We start from the raw sequence: 20,229 nt of genomic DNA, 5'->3' as shown, positions 1-20,229 counted from the left end.
CCCGACTGGATTCCGGCCCTCGAGGAGGGACTTTGACACCCCTGCATTAGTGAGAATACCTGCCTGCTTGTCCTGGGATAAAGCAATGTTACTTACCGTAACAGTTGTTATCCAGGGACAGCAGGCAGCTATTCTCACATCCCACCCACCTCCTCTGGGTTGGCTTCTCTGCTAGCTATCTGAACTGAGGAGACGCGCCCTGCGCTGGGCGAAAGGGCACTCGCACATGTGCGGTGCAGGCGACTCGAAACTTCGAGTTTCTTCAAGCAAGACTGCTTGTGAGGTGTCCGCATCGGGGCTCCGTTGGATCACGTCACCCATTAGTGAGAATAGCTGCCTGCTGTCCCTGGATAACAACTGTTACGGTAAGTAACATTGCTTTCTTCGCACTCATCCAAAATTCCTTCCTAAAGTTGTCTCGGAATTTCATCTCAATCAATCCATTGTTCTTCCAGTGTTTTTTCCAAAGCCTCATTCTCATCCTGGAGAATCAGCTCTTCATACTCTGTACTGTAAGCGTGATTTGGCTTTCTATCTGGAACGCACAAAACCGCACAGAACTGCTCCTGAACTTTTGATCTCCTTTGATCCAAACAAGTTGGGACGTCCTATCTCTTAAGCGTACCATCTCCAACTGGATGGCGGCTTGTATCTCTTTCTGCTATGCCCAGGCTGGATTACCCCTTCACAGTAAAGTCACAGCCCATAAGGTCAGAGCAATGGCAGCTTCTCTAGCTTTCCTCAGATCGACACCTATTGAGGAAATTTGTAGAGCTGCTACATGGTCCTCGGTTCATACCTTCACTTCTCACTATTGTCTGGATGCTTTCTCCAGACTGGATGGACAATTTGGCCACACAGTATTACAAAATTTATTCTCCTAAGTTGCCAACTCTCCCACCATCCCATTTTGGTTAGCTTGGAGGTCACCCACTTGTGAGAATACCTGCCTGCTGTTCCTGGATAACAACTGTCACGGTAAGTAACTATGCTTTAAATCCATTGGTGCACCTAATATATATTTGACAGCCAGTGCTGATCATTTTTTAACCACCCTTCCTATATATAAAAAAGTTATTTTTAGTAATAATCCATGAGTCACACAACAAGGGTGCACCTAGGAAAAGGCAGCATCTTAAACACTGCAGAGAGCATTACAACACCAACACATGCATTGTAAAACTAAACAGGCCAGATCCTGCACAGTCAATTGATCTTGTGCAGTCAATGCTAACAGAAAACCATGTCCTTTTCATACACACAGAAACACCATTGCATAATATGCAAACTAAAAAATAGAAATATGTAGACAAAAGTTAAACTGAACCGCCAAGAAACCAGACTCTGCATACAATGCAACACCACAGAAACAGTCACGCATGTCCCCTAATACTGTGCAAAATATAAAGACAGTAGATGTTAATTTGAAAAATCTGATACTTAACAATCACCACTTTAAAAATTAACAAATAGAAATAAAACAACGAGAAATAAGAAAATATCATTTTATTGGACTAATCCATTTTTCAGTTAGCTTTCAAAGGCCAAATCTTTCTTCAAGACGGTACAGAAGGGGTCTCAAAGTCCCTCCTTGAGGGCAGCAATCCAGTTGGGTTTTCAGGATTTCCCCAATGAATATGCAAGAGATCTATTTGCATGCACTGCTTTCATTATATGCTAATAGATCTCATGCATATTCATTGGGGGAAATCCTGAAAACCCTACTGGATTATGGCCCTCGAGGAGAGACTTTGACACCCCTGCAGTACAGTATACTGATGTTATGGGTCCTGACCTGAGGAAAGGGGTTTAATCCCAAAAAATTGCCTTATTTCCATTTCCTATTTATAAACTTTTATCAATACAGTTACAATACTACTTGATTCTACGTAAAGCAACAACAAAAACAATTTCTATCTTTTTGTCATTTCTGCTTTAATCATCTTCCCTTTGCTCTCTTCTTTCTATACAGTGTTTGTCCTTTCCTTAGCAACAGCAGCAGATGAATCCAGAGACCAATGGAATAGCACACATCTACCAGCAGGCGGAGATAGAGAAACTGATTAACAGGTGGTCCTATTGGCTGGCACTCCTCCTGTATCTCCAGTATGCTCTATCTCCCAGCAGGTGATGGTCGCTATTTGAATAGCTCCTGGATTCTGGCTGTGACTGGAACTTTATTTTCTCCTGTTGAGGTTTTCTCTTCAGTGAGCTGGCAGTGCTATTTCTCCTGTTGTGATTTTCTCTTCAGTGAAACAGGGGTGTCTGGCTGAACGGTGCTGGCTTTAGGGGTTACACCTGGGCTCCCCCCAGGTCCCTGCCTCACCTTCCATTGCTAGAGGGTCTGACTGGGTCTCAATTTTTACTTCTTTCCCTTCTCTGTATAAAAAAAAAAAAAAAGGAGACCACAGTTGCTACATTCTGCTCTGTTAGTGCTGCACATCCAGCTCTTAACTGGCTTCAACCGGCCCTAACAACAAGCTTGTGAGTATGCATATGGTTTTTACTGTTTGAACTTCAGGTTCTGTTTGGGAGTCTTAGTACTGTGGGTTCGGTCAACGTATGTTTAAGGAATGGATATTTTATTGAGGCTAAGTTTTATGACTAGAAATCCGTTGAGGGAGCTGGGACTTTCCCGCCCTTTGCATGCACGCGCTTGGTTTCCTTGTTGGTTACAGCGTGGCAGTAGCGGTGTGATTTCATGCTTGCACTTGTTCTCCTCGTTGGGTTTCAGTGCAGCAGTAGTAGTCCTGTTTATTCCGAGGCTCTCTTTCGTCACTGTTTGTTGTGGCCATGTGCAGCTGATTGTGCAGTTTATAGCAGCGCGTATGAAATAGGACATGTTTTTTTTTTTTCGGCACTGTGGGAAGCACCGCACTGTTCTACTTATTCCCCGAGTCTGATTTTCTTTCTATGCAGGCCACGGCAGGGTAAATTTTGCAGGGCTTGAATCTGACTGTTTCTAGGAGCATTGATGTAGCGGGCACGTGTTGGCGAGAATCAGGCGCGCGCTTGGGTATCCGGCGATGGCGGGAGAGCTGCAGCGGTAGTTTATTTCCAGCTGATTTTGGTCAGGGTATGCTGCGGCTTCGCTCCTTTCCGGTTCAGACAAGTTGTACGTGTTTCACCAGCTTTGAGGCAAGCTTGGGCAGATTTATATGTCTGTCTGTGTTCCTACTGTATTCACTTGAAGGAAGCTTCTAGTTTAATCGGACTCTGGGTTAGCACTCGAGGGGATTACCAGAGATACTCTGACATGTGCTAGGTCACCCAGTCTCTGTTTGTCTCCAGACTGGGTCGACATATGGCAAATCACGGCACAGTGAGATCAGCAGTAAGATAGTGCCCTGTATTTCACATGGGTATCTCATTGTCTCTCTTGGGGTCCCTGCAGATTGAGCCTTTGTCTGTTGGTAACTGTCCTTCTTATTTGGGCCTCTGTGCTGCGCTTCATGTGTCTAGTAGTGGTATAGGATATATATGCCTAAAGGTAGTACTAACAGTTTCCAAGTTCGGGCTGTCTCTATGGGCATAATGACACTTCGCATTTTCCTGCGGCCAGGACTCTCTTTCTCTATTTCTGAGAGAGCCTGGACTTCAGATTTCCATGCTTATCACGCTGGTTTCTCCTGTCGCCATCTTCTCATGGCACATGCTAGACGGACCCCCCGACCAGAGGAAGGGCTGTGCATCTCCTAACCAGGTGCCAGTTACCTATTCTATCAAACCCGTGGAGGAGCACGCGCTATGTGGCAGTTAGCCTCATTCCTGAAGCTCTCATTAGCGATGTGAGCTTTGTCTGATACCTGTTAGGATGCTGTTGTTTTCCACGGGGCGGTAGATGCAGCATCTTGATTGCGTCTAGTACGTATTCACTTTAAAGGACATATGTATTTCGCTCACGTTGCATGGAGTTAGTATTGTTTTCATGGTTCCAGTACATTCCTCTTTACATTGCGAAACTTGATTTTTCCTAGGAGAATTTCTTTCTTCTTACAGATCCTACAGTTCTCATCCTGCCGTTCCCTGACCTTCTGCACTTTCATTCTGAGGGGATCTTGACTTCTTCCAATGACTCTTCAGGCTTTCTCATGAGGGAGAAGACGCTATAATGTCAGGTCAGGGGCTGTGAACATTTTTCAGGATGCTTACAACTTTGCATTCTCCTCAGCAGGGCTGTGGAGTTGGTAGATAAATGTTCCGACTCCTCAGTTTTTTGTACTTCAGACTCCAACTCAGACTCCAGGTACCCGATATTTCCTCCGACTTCGACTCCAACTCCACAGCACTGGTTAATTTTCAGATCGTTAAAATGGAATGTCAAGTTGAGAGAAATGAGCATTTTCAACACCACCTTCTTTTTGCTTTTAATCAAGGTTCTAAGGCCGCAGAAGCTGCTAGCAACATTTGTGCTGTGTATATAGTGGGTGCTATAACTGAAAGAATCGCTCATGATTGGTATGCCAAGTTCAAAAATGGAGTCGGTAGATAAATGTTCCGACTCCGACTCCTCGGTTTTTTGTACTTCTGACTCCGACTCCGACTCCAGGTACCCGAAATTTACTCCGACTCCACAGCCCTGCTCCTCAGGTTTCCGGTTCGTTCTTGGAGTCTCTATGTTTTGTGTTTTCCTTTTAAGCGTTACTGGTCCTCAGGGCAGTTCTTGTAGTTCTTCAGGAACTAAGGGATGTTGTTCCACTTACAGCATGATGCCCAAGATGGGGGCATTGGGCAGGCTGGATCCCATTCTGCTGAATTAGTTTCTCAGGGTTACACATTTCTGCAGAAAAACTGGGAGAATATTTACATTTTCACTATGGACTCCGGTTTGCTTGCCTCTCTTGGAACAGTGCTTTCAGTTTTGGCACATGCCACTTCGCCTACCCAAGGCTTCACGAACATTTTAGGAAATGTGGGCAGTGGTGCTGTTTTGGCGCTACTAGGCGATTCACTTAATTTCTTCTTGACTGAATGCTTGATTCGGACGTCTTCCAGTTGGGCCATTTGATTGACACGAAAAGGGTGGTTTCTTTTCCTCAGTTCTTTGGATGTGAATCTTCGAATTTGCACAGTGCTCTTTTCTCCTGTACTATTTATAGGTATATCGGGGAGATGTTTTTATTCATATAGGAGAGAAATGTGTTTCTTCCCAGAGACTAGGGCTATGGGTCACAGTCTCAGGTTTGCATTCTCAGGTTGGTTACCATGACCAACAGTATGGGATTCTGTACAGGTTCTAGGATCCATATTGCTGACTCCACTGGGAACTTTGGCTTGCTTTCCCATTATAACGCTACAGCAGTCGCTTTTGTTCTGGTGGTTCCGGGTATCTCAGGGCTCCAATTATTTGGTAGGCTCCTCAAGCATTGCTCTGTATGATTTGGTGGCTCGGTGAGATTTCTCTTTTCAAAGGCATGCCTCGGTCTTTGCTGGACTAGCTCATGGCCACCAATAATCCCGGGCTATCGGGTTGGGGGGCTCGGTGCCTTCCATCCTCAGCTCCAGGTGTCTGGTCTTAAGAGGCGACTCAGTACTTGTTCATTCTTCTACTCTGGAGCTTGGTCAGCCTACCATTTCTGGAGCTTCAGACCATTCTTCTGAAGGTCTTTTCAGTCAGTATTATGATGGGGGTATTTCTCTACAGCCTGGGCAATAGGTGATGTACTCAGTTGGCAGGTAAAGTTGTGGTTCTATTTCAGTGGGTGGACCCTCATCTTCCTTTTTTGTTGCCAGATCATTTTATGGGTCAGGAAAAGAGTTTGGATAGACTTTCTCTCTGCAAAATCTGTGCATGGCCCTTTTATTGTATGTTACAGTGTACAGCGCTGTGTACGCTCTAGAAAGTGTAAATGTTAGTACTAGTGAAATCTTCTACATCCTGGATATTGAGAATTTTGGCTCTGGCGTTCCAGCTCTTTTTATGGAAGTGAGATCTCCTGGAACTAGACCTCATGGCCTCATCTCAAAATTCTAAGCTTCCTAGCTTCTTCGGCGGGCACAGAGAGTGGGAGTCAGAGGGGGTAGCAGCGTGGCATTTTTTTCTCGCCTCTGGTTTCTCTTTTCAGTGTTTTCCCCTGGCTGATGATGGCTTGGATTTGCCATCTCAAGCTCGCTTTCAGGGCACAGTATTTGTAGAATCTCTGGATTGGCTGCGCCATCCTTGCTATGCGGATCTGCGATGAGTCTTTCGACAGCTGGACTGTTGAGTTTCCTGGTATCTCTGGATTTGCTCACCTAGGGTCCGATCAACATGGATATTCGTACTACTTTGGTATTGCGACCTAGTTTTTGCAAAGTCATGGCTGACGTGTAAGGGTTATGCGAAGCAGGTTGTTTCTTCTCTTATCCAGGCGATACAGACTAGAGAATGACACGGTGGCAGTTATCTGCGGCTAGCCGTGGGTAACCCGCCGAAACGGGGAATAAAAAATAGTGGCCTTTGCGGGGATGGGGACAAGTCCATTCACCGCCCCGTGGAGCGGTGAATGGACTTGTCTCCGCAGTGAGGCAATCAAGGATCGTGCGGTCCCCACCCGGCCATCTCCCTCCCTCCACCTCACCTTTGAATTGAAGAGCACTGTTCCTCAACCGCCGGTCCGCGTGGAAAAAAAAAAAAAATACCCCTCTCCTTTTCCCCTGCTCTCAGTTGCTAAAGCCGACAGGAAGTCTTTCTGACGTCAATTCTGACGTCGGAGAGGACGTTCTGGGCCAGCCAATCACTGCCTGGCTGGCCCAGAACGTCCTCTCCGACTCAGAATTGAGTCGGAAAGAAGACTTCCGGCTCTTTAGCAGCTGCGGCATGGCGGTAAGAGAAGGGGAAAAGGAAGGAGGCTTTTTTTTTTTTTTTTTTTTTGAGCGGCAGGGAGCAGCAGGCTGGCTTTGGCTAGGGAGGGAGAAAGGTAGGCAGGCAGGCTTCGGGGGTGGGGGTGGGACAAAGTGTGGAAGGCAGTGAGAGGGACATGGGAAGGATGCACTAGGAGCACTAAAGACAGAAAGGGGCACTAAGGACATGGGAAGGAGGCACTGGGGGCACTAAAGACAGAGGCACTAGGGACATTGGAAGGAGGTACTGGGGCACTAAAGACATGGGAAGAAGGCACTGGGGGCACTAAAGACAGGAAGGGGCACTAAGGACATGGGAAGGAGGCACTGGGGGCACTAAGGACATGGGAAGGAGGCACTGGGGCACTAAAGACATGGGAAGGAGGCACTAGGGTCGATCATTGGAACAGTCTACCTCTGCAGGTGATTGAGGCCAGCAGCGTGTCAGATTTTAAGAGAAAATGGGACATTCACGTGGGGTCTCTAAGGGAGTAAAGTCAGGGGGGTGGGTCATTAGAGTGGGCAGACTTGATGGGCTATTGCCCTTTTCTGCTGTCATATTCTATGTTTCTATGTTTAGGGGCACTAAGGACATGGGAAGGAGGCACCGGGGGCACTAAAGACATGGGAAGGAGGCACCGGGGGCACTAAGGACATGGGAAGGAAAGAGGGAGGGAATAAGGGGAGAATGTGGCGCAGTGGTTAAAGCTACAACCTCAGCACCCTGAGGTTGTGGGTTCAAACCCACGCTGCTCCTTGTGACCCTGGGCAAGTCACTTAATCCCCCCATTGCCCCAGGTACATTAGATAGATTGTGAGCACGCCGGGACAGACAGGGAAAAAAATGCTTGAGTACCTGAATAAATTAATGTAAACCGTTCTGAGCTCCCCTGGGAGAACGGTATAGAAAATTGAATAAATAAAATAAATAAATAAAAAGGGACAATTCTTAGGCCTGAGTGCAGAAAGAAAGAAATGAAAGAAAGGATACACAGACAGAAGGAAACGCAACCAGAGACTCATGAAATCAATCACCAGACAGCAAAGGTAGGAAAAATGATTTTATTTTCAATTTAGTGATCAAAATGTGTCAGTTTTGAGAATTTATAACTGCTGTCTATATTTTGCACTATATTTGTCTATTTTTCTATTGTTACTGAGGTGACTGAGCTTGCAGAGATGGGGCGGAAACAGGGTTTTAAAATTTTAGTCCTAGTAGTTTGCCGGTCCACAAAATAACTCTTATTTCTGCCGGTCCACGGGTGTAAAAAGGTTGAAAAACACTGATGTAGTATGCCGGCTTTCTTTTTCGCCCAGCCGCACGTGCAGCTGCTCGAGTTGATCAATCTTCTCCTCTCTTGCAACTTCCTGTTGCGTCAGAGGAGAATATTGAACAAATGAGCAGCCGCACGTGTGGCTGGGCAAAAAAGAAAGCCGGCATACTCTACAATACATCTAAGGTGAGGTGGAGGGAGGGAGATGGCGGAACACTGCAATCGGTCGGGTGTCTGTTGTTTTTGTATCACTGCCTGCCTGTGCTCACGTTCCAGATTCTCCTGCATTTTTAGTGTGCACAATTGACCTGATTCGAGCTATATGGGGACATGTCATTGCAAGGGAGGACAAGTCAATTGATTTATTTTATGTTCTGTTTTTACTACAGGGCAGAGGCACTGAAACAGATTCTCAGTGCAGTAGTAGTAGTGGCAGGACTCTCTTCTGTCTTCATGGTGTTTCGCAGTAATGAGGCTTATATGGATGCTGGCGGGGCGGTGAATGGGATGGCAGTGGCGGTGACGGGGCGGTGCAGAGGATGGTGGGGCGGTGACGGGGAAAAATTTTTCCCCCGTGTCATTCTCTAATACAGACATCTTCACCTGTGGCTTCTGCTTCCTTTTGGAGGTTTTTCCTTTCTTTGGTACTTCTCAACATTTGCACCTTTCCAGAGTTCTTTTTTGGCACAAGTGTATTGCCAAGGGCTTAGCGTTCAATTCCCTTCAGCTTCAAGTGCCATTCTTAGCTTGTTACAAGGGCTAGGTATATTGCTCTTCGATTACTTCTCAGCTTCATATAGTTCAATTCCTAAATGTACACCTCTTAGAAAGCCCTGTCCGGAGTACAGTATTAAGGTACTTCTTCGCAGTTTACCGAAGGCTTCATTTCATCCTTGTCTTTTGAGAATCTAAAGGGCTGTGCCGTTGAACACGGGGTTTCTTGTAGCCATGACTTCAGCTCGGCGGTTTTCTGAGTTGCAGGCCTTATTTGGCGGGGATTCCTGTTTCTGATTTACAAAATCTGAGGTGTCAGTTCAGACGGTACCACAATTTCTTTCTAAGGAGGTACTCCTTTCTTTTATGACACTCTCACTTTTCCTTCCTTCTTCCTGGGAGGAGAAATGGGGAGACGTGCTTTTATTCACTGCATTTTTTTGAAAGTGCGTAGCGTTCTCCACGAGCTAGGTTTCTAACGACTTTTAGTTGTTTAGATCACCTTTTTGTATTCTTCACGGGACGCCTCAAAACGTATGGTGGCGTCCAAAGCCTCCATCGCTCGATGGGTCCAGGAGGACATTCTTTACGCTTGCTTGATGGTAGGGAAGCGGTTGGCGAAATAACTTCATGACCATTCCGCCAGAACGATGGCTACTTCTTGGACTCGGTCCAGAGGTTTTTTCCTTGGAGGAGTTTTGTCTCGTGGCTACTTGGTCTTCCAAGAGTGCTTTCTCTCAGCATTACTGGTTGAATGTGGGGGCGCATGCGGTAGATGCGTTTAGTGCTTCGGTTGTTGCGGAGGCGGCGTTTGCTTCCCACCCAGATTGAGGATTGCTTTGCTACATCCCATTGGTCTCTGGATTCATCTGCTGCTGTTGCTAAGGAAGGAAAAATTATGTTCTTACCTATTAATTTTCTTTCCTTTAGACGCAGCAGATGAATCCAGAGCCCCACCCTTTCTGGATAGTGTTTGTCGGTTTTTTCTTTTGCAACTTTCGAAGTTTGTTATTATTGAGGGTTTTATTCTGTATTATTGCCTTTTGAGATTTGTTATGGGAAAGAAGTTTTTTACATGCTATGCCTATTGATGGTTACGGATGCTTGGGCAAGGAGCTATACTGGAGATACAGGAGGAGTGCCAGCCAATAGGACCACCGTTAATCAGTTTCTCTATCTCCGCCTGCTGGTAGATGTGTGCTATCCCATTGGTCTCTGAATTCATCTGCTGCATCTAAAGGAAAGAAAATTAACAGGTAAGAACATAATTTTTCCATCTTCCTTCCATGCAACATCTGCCCTCTCTTTGCCCCTTCCACCCAGCCTCTACCCTCTCTCTCTCTCTACCCCTTCCATCTACTGTCCACCCTCTCTGCCCTTTCCATCCAGTGTCTGCCCTCTCTTCCATACTCTGTTTCTGACGAAAACCAGGGATAACGTGTTATATGAACAGTCAGCAAAGTTTGTGAATGAAAAAATTGACTGAATTAAACAACAATCTCAGAGGAGTGATACTTTTAAATATGCTTAGAAAAGTGAAACTCTGAAGAGGAGGAGAACCTCCTTTTGGGGCAAGAGTTTACCGTCCAGTCACAGCATACTCGATTTCATATAGATCACTCTCTGAGATGTGACTATTACTTTAATATCTTTTTTGAATTCTTCAAGTGGTGCAACTACTCTTTTTGTATTTTCACTATTATTTATATTAGAATCACTGGATCATTGATTCAACCACACTTATCTTCGATGTCTGCCTCAGGAGACCCAGCTGTAGATCTGTAAGGTTCTCACTCCACAATTGGAAACTGATTTGCAATTTATACATCCGTGAAACTGTATCTGTAATGGAAACACTGTATTAAAGACCACACACAGTGCGTAGACTAACTTCCTAGCTACGCTGTGGTGAATCTTTTAGCTCTTCCGACTACTCTTACAGGGAGGAAGGCTTGTGTAAAAATACATACCGCTCAAAAATAGCTTGCTCAATGGCTCCAAGTAACGGAGAACGCTGCCCGCCACTCCAGATCTCTCTTCCATACGGCATCTTCTCTCTTTTTATGTCCCTTCAATAAACTGTATTTCCTGTTCCCTTTCTCTCCTTTGTACATGATTCATTTCAGCTTCACTCCCTCTCCATTTTTCTGTCTCCACCCCCTCCCCTATGCTCTGGCATCTCTCTTTTCTCATTTCCTTCCTTCATTCCCACTCCACCCCATGGTCTGGCATCTCTATCCCCTTTCTTCCCCCCCATGCCTTGGCATCTCTTCTCTCCTTTTATCCCAGGACAAGCAGGCAGCATATTCTCACATGTGGGTGGGTGACGTCATCTACGGAGCCCCAGCGCGGACAGCTTTTCAAGCAAACTTGATTGAAGTTTCAAGTTTGCTACACTGCACCACGCATGTGCATGCCTTCTTGCCCACTAGAGGGCGCATCCCACCTCGTGGTCCTCAGTTCAGTTTTTTCCGCGGAGCCAGAAGCCCTGTGGATATTGAGCTCTGCTATTTTGCCTTCTGTCACCACGTCCGGTTGTTTTTTCGTCGGTCGCTGTGCTTTATTTTATCTTTTCTTTTCTTTCTTGATAGGTTTCGTTTTTTTTTGTTTTTTTTTAAACAGAGTTTTTCCTTCAGTCGGCTCCGGGGGCTCCCGTGAGCCGCGGCCGCGGCAGGCCTTGTTTCCGGCCTGTTCGGGTTTCATGTCCCGTCCCTTGACGGGTTTCAAAAAGTGCACCCGGTGTGAGCAGTTACTTTCCATTACAGATCCACACCGGTGGTGCTTGCTCTGCTTGGGGCCCGAGCATCCGACTGACTCTTGCGATCGGTGCTCCACCTTTCAGGCCAGAGCGCTCCGCCGACGCCGTGCCAGGATGGCGGAGCTCTTCGCGGTCGACTCCGCGCCGGGGAAGGCCTCGACGTCGGCCTCGGCTTCGGCCCCGGCCTCGACATCGGCCTCGCCTCGACCTTCGTCTTCTTCGAGGCCTACACCCTCGCTTAAGCCTGCCTCGGGTAAGTCCTCTCTTCCTTCCTCGACTCCAGGGTCGACTAAGAAGCCATCCTCGGGCTCCTCAACGGCTGGTGGGTCGTCCTCGGCCCCGCCAAGGAATAGGGCCACTAATGCCCCGAGGGAATACTCAAGGCCGAGGTCGCCCTCCAGGGAGCATCCCCCGGCCTCGGACCTACCGACCATGGTAGGGATCCCGGCGTTCCAGGATCTGTTACGAGCCCTGATTGCCTCGGAGCTCTCCGGGGCCCTCGAGCAATTGCAGCAAGCCGCGACCTCGGCTGCTCCGACCTCGATGGCTCCGGCCTCGGCGGTCTCGGCCTCGACTCCCTCGGGCACCGGGGCGGCACCGACCTCGACCCCGACCTTGCCCTCGACTTCGGCCTCGGGGGCCCCGCCTGAGAAAAGCGTCCGGCCCCGTGTCAAGGTGCGCAGGGTGCGTCGGATCTCCTCCTCTTCCTCGAGGTCCTCCCGGGGCTCTTCACCCTCAGGCAGGCCTTGGGCGAGGCGTCGTCCGAGGAAGCCCAAGCGGTCGCGAGGTTCTCCTCGGCGCCGTGATCGCTCTTCGCCTCTCGGGGGTGAGGCCTTGCGAGTATCGGAGCTTCGCCTCGACAACCCGAGGTTGCTTCGTTCTCTCGTCCGAGGGGGTTCGCGTGACTCCTCGCCGAGGAGGAGGGGGCGTGCCTCGGTCCCTCGGACTCCTGGGACTTCTCCCAGAGGGTCTTCGAGACGTGGACGTTCCCCGACCCCCTCGAGGCCATTGGATCGGGCCTCTTGGGGCTCGGGGTCCGGTAGGGAGCCGCACTACTCCCATGAGGCTTCCCCCTTCTGTTCGGCGGAGAGGTCGAGAACCCCCTCGCCGCCCGCCAGACCGTCCTCCTTCACCAGTTTTGTTCAGGACATGGCACGTGCTTTGGGTCTGGACCTCATGGCGGGATCCCAATACACTAAGGAGTTCCTCGAGGAGCAGGACCTCCCCACTCCCCCGAGGGAAACCCCCAGGCTTCCTTTGAATAAGGTCCTTCTTCAGACCTTCCTTAAAAACCTGACTTCACCTCTTACAGTCACAGCGGTGCCGTCCAAGATGGAGAACAAGTATAGAACAATCCCACCTAAGGGATTCGATAAGGCTCAACTATCTCACCAGTCTTTGCTGGTCGAGTCGGCCCTGAAGAAGACACAACCCTCCAGGGTTTCTGCGGCGGTTCCGCCCGGTAGGGAGGGTCGGACCCTCGACAAGTTTGGTCGTCGCCTCTATTCGAATTCCCTCATGGCAACTAGGGTTCTCAACTATGCCTTTACATTCTCATCTTATTTAAGGGGCATGGTGAAGGACCTCCCTCAGTATAGAGAGGACCTGCCGGATTCCCGTAAGGATGGGTTTGACAAGTTCATGTCCAACCTTTCTCAATTGCGCCTGTACCTCTTCCATGCGGTGTACGACGCATTTGAACTTGTCTCGAGGGTGTCGGCTTTTGCGGTAGCGATGCGCCGGCTGGCGTGGCTGCGCACCCTCGACATGGACCCTAACCTGCAAGAGCGTTTGGCGGATCTCCCTTGCGTGGGGTCCGAACTATTCGATGAATCCCTAGAGGCGGCGACCAAACGGTTGTTGGAGCAGGAATGCTCTTTGGCCTCCTTGGTCCGTCCGAAATCTCGGGCCACGCCGCAGAAACCCTTCCGGCCTCCTCCGAGGCGTTACCCTCAGAAGTCAACGCCGGCCTTTTCTAGGCCTCCGCCACGGCGTCCACCTCAACAAGGCAGAGGGGGACAAACGAAACCTTCGACGCAGGGTCCCTCCAAACCTGCGCCGTATTTTTGACGGGCGATGCGGATGGGGCCGGCCCTCCTCCGCGATTGCGCCGGACCCCCTTCCCATAGGGGGTCGACTCCGGTCCTTTTATGCGGCTTGGACCGAGATAACATCCGACGCTTGGGTGCTCCGGACCGTCTCCGAGGGCTACTCTCTCAACTTTTGGTGTGCGCCGCCGGAACAGTCACTGGGGGCTTGCCCATACAATCGGACCCAGCTCCCCATCCTCATGGCCGAGGCCAGGGCTTTGTTGAGGCTGCGGGCGGTGGAACCTGTACCCCCCGATCAGCGGGGGCGGGGTTTTTTACTCCCGTTACTTTTTGGTCCCAAAAAAGACCGGGGACTTGCGCCCCATTCTAGACCTCAGGAAGCTCAACAAGTTCCTGGTCCGGGAGAAGTTCCGGATGTTGTCACTTCCGGTATTGTATCCTCTCTTAGAGGAAGGGGACTGGATGTGCTCCCTGGACCTGAAGGAAGCGTATACCCATGTTCCGGTGCATCCCACCTTCCGCAAATTCTTACGGTTCCAGGTGGGCGAGTTACACCTACAGTACCGGGTCCTCCCCTTCGGCCTGGCTTCGTCCCCTCGAGTCTTCACGAAGTGTATGGTGGTAGTCGCTGCAGCCCTGAGGTCTCAGGGGCTTCAGGTTTTCCCATACCTGGACGATTGGCTGATCAAAGCCCCGACCAGGGAGGAGGTTATCTCAGCGACCCGACAGTCTATCATCTTCCTTCAGCGACTGGGGTTCGAGGTAAACTTTCCCAAGTCACAGTTGTGCCCAACCCAATCACTTCAATTTATAGGCGCAGTGCTGGACACTGTTCGCCTTCGTTCGTTCCTCCCTCCTCCTCGGTTGGAGGCTTTGGTTCGGTTGAGCCGTCTGATTTCTCGGCTACCTGTTGTGTCGGCTCAGCGCATGATGATGCTTCTGGGCCACATGGCGTCTACGGTCCACGTCACTCCGTTCGCCAGACTGCACCTGAGAATTCCTCAGTGGACTCTGGCATCTCAGTGGCGCCAGGATTGCAATCCTGTCTCTTGTCTCATAGCGGTGACTCCTTCTTTGAGACGATCGCTCCGTTGGTAGACCGACTCTTCGAATCTTTCTGGGGGTTTGCTCTTTCTCGTCCCTCCACATCGCAAAGTTCTGACCACGGACTCCTCGGAGTACGCGTGGGGGGCCCACCTCGACGGTCTGTGGACCCAGGGCCTGTGGTTGGCGGAGGACCGACGCTGTCACATCAATGTGTTGGAGCTTCGTGCCATCTTTCTGGCGGCTCGCGCATTCTGCCACCTACTTCACGATCAGGTAGTCCTCGTGCGAACGGACAACCAGGTGGCCATGTATTATGTGAACAAGCAAGGTGGGACGGGCTCTTGGTCCCTTTGCCGGGAAGCTCTACGCCTTTGGGAATGGGCGATCTCCCAGAACATCTTCCTACAGGCGGTCTATATCCAGGGAGAACGGAACTGCTTGGCAGACAAACTTAGTCGGCTTCTCCAGCCGCACGAGTGGTCACTCAACTCCAGAGTCCTGCGCGAGGTCTTTGACCGCTGGGGGACTCCGCAGGTGGATCTGTTTGCCTCCCCGGAGACGCGCAAACTACCCCTGTACTGTTCTCGGATGTACTCCCTGGACCGTCTAGAAGCGGATGCCTTTTTTCTAGACTGGGGAGGGAGGTTCCTTTACGCGTTTCCTCCTTTTCCCCTGATCTTGAGGACGTTGGTTCGTCTCAAATCATCCAGAGCCACTATGATTCTCATTGCGCCTCGGTGGCCTCGTCAACACTGGTTCTCCCTGCTTCTTCAACTCAGTGTCAGGGAGCCTCTGCTTCTGCCTGTGTTTCCCTCTCTGCTATCTCAGAGTCGGGGTTCGCTGTTGCATCCCAATCTTCAGTCGTTACACCTGACCGCTTGGTTCCTCTCCCCTTGACTTCGGTCCCGGTTTCTCAGTCGGTGAGGGAAGTTTTGGAAGCCTCGCGCAAGGTCTCGACCAGGCTGTGTTATTCCCAGAAATGGACCAGGTTTTCCTCCTGGTGTTCCTCGTGTCATCTGGATCCGGATTCGGTCCCGGTGTCTTCGGTGCTGGACTACTTGTTGCATCTATCTAATTCAGGCCTGAAGACGACATCTGTTAGGGTGCATCTCCGTGCCATTTCCGCTTTCCATCGTCACTTGGAAGGACATTCTCTTTCGCTTCATCCTCTGGTGACTCGTTTCATGAAGGGTCTAATCAATGTTTGTCCCCCTCTGAAGCCTCCTCCCGTCGTTTGGGATTTGAATGTTGTCTTAGCTCAACTGATGAAACCTCCCTTTGAGCCTATCGACAAGTCTCCCCTGAAATTTCTTACTTGGAAGGTGATATTTCTGATTGCCCTCACATCTGCTCGACGGATTAGTGAGCTGCAAGCTTTGGTTGCGGACCCGCCTTTTACTGTGTTTCATCATGACAAGGTGGTTTTCCGCACCCATCCTAAATTTTTACCTAAGGTTGTGTCTGATTTCCACCTCAATCAGTCCATTGTCCTTCCTGTGTTCTTTCCTAAGCCCCACTCCCATCCTGGCGAGACGGCGCTCCACACGCTTGACTGTAAGAGGGCGTTGGCATTTTATCTCCAACGTACCAGGTCTCATCAGAAGGTTCCTCAATTGTTTTTGTCCTTTGATCCTAATCGTTTAGGACACCCTGTTTCCAAGCGCACCTTGTTCAACTGGTTGGCTGCTTGTATTTCTTTTTGCTACGCTCAGGCTGGTATTACGCTCCCGGGTCGAGTCACGGGGCATAAGGTCCGGGCGATGGCAGCTTCGGTTGCTTTCCTCCGATCTACTCCTATGGAGGACATATGTAAAGCTGCCACTTGGTCTTCGGTTCATACGTTCACCTCCCACTATTGTCTGGACACTTTGTCCAGAAACGACGGCCGGTTTGGCCAGTCGGTGTTACGTAATCTGTTTTCCTAAATTGCCATCCTCCCACCTGCCCTTTTTTGGTTGGCTTGGAGGTCACCCACATGTGAGAATATGCTGCCTGCTTGTCCTGGGATAAAGCACAGTTACTTACCGTAACAGGTGTTATCCAGGGACAGCAGGCAGATATTCTCACAACCCGCCCGCCTCCCCGGGGATGGCTTCTTTGCTAGTTATGGAACTGAGGACCACGAGGTGGGATGCGCCCTCTAGTGGGCAAGAAGGCATGCACATGCGTGGTGCAGTGTAGCAAACTTGAAACTTCAATCAAGTTTGCTTGAAAAGCTGTCCGCGCTGGGTCTCCGTAGATGACGTCACCCACCCACATGTGAGAATATCTGCCTGCTGTCCCTGGATAACACCTGTTACGGTAAGTAACTGTGCTTTATCTCCCCTTCCATTACCTGACATCTCTTCTCTCCTTCCATCTTCCCCTCCCACTTTCTTGAGTTCCAACATGTCCCCGGTCCCTCCTGCTCCTTCCGATAAGGATTGCCATCTTTGGGAGCAGGAGGGGTGCCCAGACCCTCCTGCTCCTACGGCGATCTTTGGGATCAGGAGTAAAGTCTTCTTGCCCCCGGGCTGCCGCTGCGCAATAGCTGCCTTAGGCCCCTCCTCGGTGCATCATCTGATGCATGGGGAGAGGCCTAAGGCCCTGATTGACTGAGGCGCCTCAGGCTCCTCACTTTGGAGGGGCCTGGGGCACCTCAGCCAATCAGGGACTTCCTTAGGGAGGAGCCTAAGGAAGTCCCTGATTGGCCATTGTTTTGAAGATCGGTGTAGGAGCAGGAGGGTCCTGGCATCCCTCCTGCTCACGAAGATGGCGATCCTTGTTGGAAGGAGCAGGAGGGACCGAGCACCCCTCCTGCTCCCAACTATTTTATAGGTACTGGGGTGGGATGGCCGGGCCCGACTGCTGGGGCAGACCAGGGGTGGGTTGGAGGGTGGGAGGCCTAGGAGCAGGAGGGACTGAGCACCTCTCCTGCTCCCAACTTTTTGGTGCCGGGGGTGGGTGGGGGCGAATGCTGTGCCAGTCGCGGGGAGAGAGGGAGGTAGGGCGTGGGCTGTGCTGGTCGGGAGTGGGGGTGGATGTGCTTGGGGGGCACGTTTTTGTGAGGGGGTACATTTTTTTGATAAACCTGCCTGTTTTTTTTTATTCATTTTTTTTTTTATTTTTTATGGGGCAGATATTTTGCGTGTGTAACACATGCAAAATATCTGTGCCATGGAAAAAAAATGAATAAAAAAGACAGGCAGGCCTGTCAAAAAACCTGAAGATCTGTCAGTAACTTAGTTACCGAAAGGTCTATTCTGCAGCAGTCGGTTTTGTCAGTAGTAAAACCCGACTCAAAATAGCCAAGCAATTGTTAGTGAATCAGTCGCTTGGCTATTTTGCATGGAGTTTAAATTTGCAAGGGACGATCGGAATTGGATCGCTATAGGCGTAAGTGAATAGTGCAAGAGGGAAATCTGGTTTAAAGGGCTTGCAAACCGATCGGTACACAATCGGTTTGCTTAGTGAATCTAGGCCTAAGTACATAATTGCCTTGTAGTAGTCTTTAATTCATATCTTTTGTTAGTCTTCCTGGAGCTTGACATCTCAATACTGTGTATGTTCTGAAACAATATTTAGTGTTTTAAATATTTATGTTCCTGGGTTGAGTGTATTTTTTGTTTTAGGAGTTATATTTTGACAGCCAGATTGCTTATCTTATGAAAGGAGCAAGAACAATTGGTGCATCTAGGGGATTAGCTTGTGCACAAATTGAAGGCTGTGTGGATAGGTAGGGTTGATTCTTCCTTTTCTGCCCTTCCTGCCCTTCTCCAATGGCAATTTGGTTTTAGGTGGTGATAGTAAGTATGCAGTGACTTTATCCCCTTCTGGACAAGTACAAACTAACCTTGTTTTCTTTGGAGCAATGAACATATCTTAAGAACTGCAAACCAAATGGAAATAATTCTCACTTTGTTTACAGCAATGATGATCGGTCATTTCAAAATGACAGGAGAAAAGAGAGAGGCTTCAAGAAAGGAGGAAATCGGTTTGAGCCCTATTTTCACCCCATGAGAAGATACAGAGCCTTTCTTTCCAATATTCCCTTTGATGTGAGATGGCAGTCACTTAAAGACCTTGTGAAAGAAAAAGGTAATGGCTGTTTTATTGGAGCAGACTTAAGTCTGCTTTATTCCTGTGGCAAGCCCCTTGTCTTGAACACAGGATCTTGTGTTCTGTGGTTCTATTCCTTTCCTTGGATTTCGGTTTCGTATAGTGGACATTTTAGTCCGTTCATGGCAGGCCTGTTGACTTAAGCAACTTCACATTGCCAGGGATAGTTTTCTGCGATCATACTGCTCTACAAATGGTTGGAGCATTTATCAAAGATTGGAAGATCAATTTTCTTTTAGAGAAGAACTTTATCCATATGTTCGGGTATAGCACATTTCACGAAAATATTTTTGAAGTTTTTAATTTTGGTTGTGGTAGCTACCTCTTACATTCTAGAATGAACATTTTGTTGTTGGTTCTTCGTACATTTACTGTATCTGAAGAAGGAACATGAAATCTTAACTATTTCTGTTTTAAAAGCAAGTGGGGATGGAACCGTTGAATTTGTGAATTGAGACTTTCTGAACATTATGTGAATTTTAAGATGACTGGATATTGTCGATTCCTGGTTTGAGCCAGCTGAGACTTGGGTATTCATACTATCAGTTTCTAGTAATATTTCTCAAAAGGATTTCATTGTATTTGTTTATAAAAAGGTGTGTGCTAGAATTTAAATTTTCAGACTTTACACTGACACATTGGGACATTCATAATTAAAACAAAGCTACTGTTAACTTGGTATTTCTGTAGCTTAATACAAGTATTTTAAGATTTCAAACTACAATTTTGCTTAATGCTGCCTTTGTTTTCTTTTAAAGGTGTATTGGCTTGTGTGTTTAATTAGCTGTTCTAATGCAATGTTTCTAGTAGTCCTGAACACTAGTGTGTTCATCTGAATCTGCAAGCTGCTTGCAGAATGACCTTGCTCATTTTTCAACCACCTTCTTCCCAGTAGGCTTGATGTTACCCCCTCAATTTATCTTCTGCAAGCAAGTTGTTCAGATGTATTTCTGATCTGCTCTGTGGTTTTATTTTCATTTTTTTTCCCCTGTTGTGTTAAGTTTGAGGCTCGGTGCCCAGAGGTTTCCTCTTGTTAGGACCTCTGCCTGGGAGAAGAAGTCTGCTGCTAGCAGGCTCAGCCCTCGGGGACATCTGTCTAGCCAGCCTGCTGTAATATTCCTGAGTAGCTGCTTGCATTCCTGACTTAGAAGCTTGAGCGTGAGCTGTTTGGCTCCTTCTTGGCTCAACCAGGATTATTAATGGGCCAGCTGTGTGGTCCTCCCCCCCCGTTGCAGTGAGATAGTTTCCAGGGGTTGAGGCTCAGTCCGACATTGGTCTGATTGGCAGCTTGAAGATCGAGCTCATAAAGCAAACTTGTGAGGCAAATTTGTTCTACCTGCACTTCTGAGCTGAGGCAGGCGAGTACCACTTGACTACGGTCCCCCTCCTCCAAAACTGCATTCCCTGTAGTTTTTGAACTTCAGGAGAGGCCCCCCCACGGACTGTTTTTGGCATGAATTTTCTG

At 48.8% G+C, this 20,229-nt stretch overlaps 1 protein-coding gene across 3 annotated transcripts in view; it reads left to right on the top strand.

Moving 5' to 3' along the window:
- The window catches only part of HNRNPM (heterogeneous nuclear ribonucleoprotein M), a 238,142-nt gene that overhangs the window by 17,487 nt on the left and 200,426 nt on the right, over positions 1-20,229 (top strand). For all 3 annotated transcript variants that reach the window (XM_033956537.1, XM_033956539.1, XM_033956536.1), the window contains exon 2: positions 18,574-18,743. In XM_033956537.1, the coding sequence (XP_033812428.1) occupies positions 18,574-18,743 (170 nt within the window). The remainder of the gene's footprint in view (positions 1-18,573; positions 18,744-20,229) is intronic.

This window comes from Geotrypetes seraphini, chromosome 8, assembly GCF_902459505.1.
Source record: "Geotrypetes seraphini chromosome 8, aGeoSer1.1, whole genome shotgun sequence".
In the NCBI taxonomy this organism is placed as follows: domain Eukaryota; kingdom Metazoa; phylum Chordata; class Amphibia; order Gymnophiona; family Dermophiidae; genus Geotrypetes; species Geotrypetes seraphini.
This window is presented reverse-complemented; position numbering and strand designations above follow the sequence as displayed.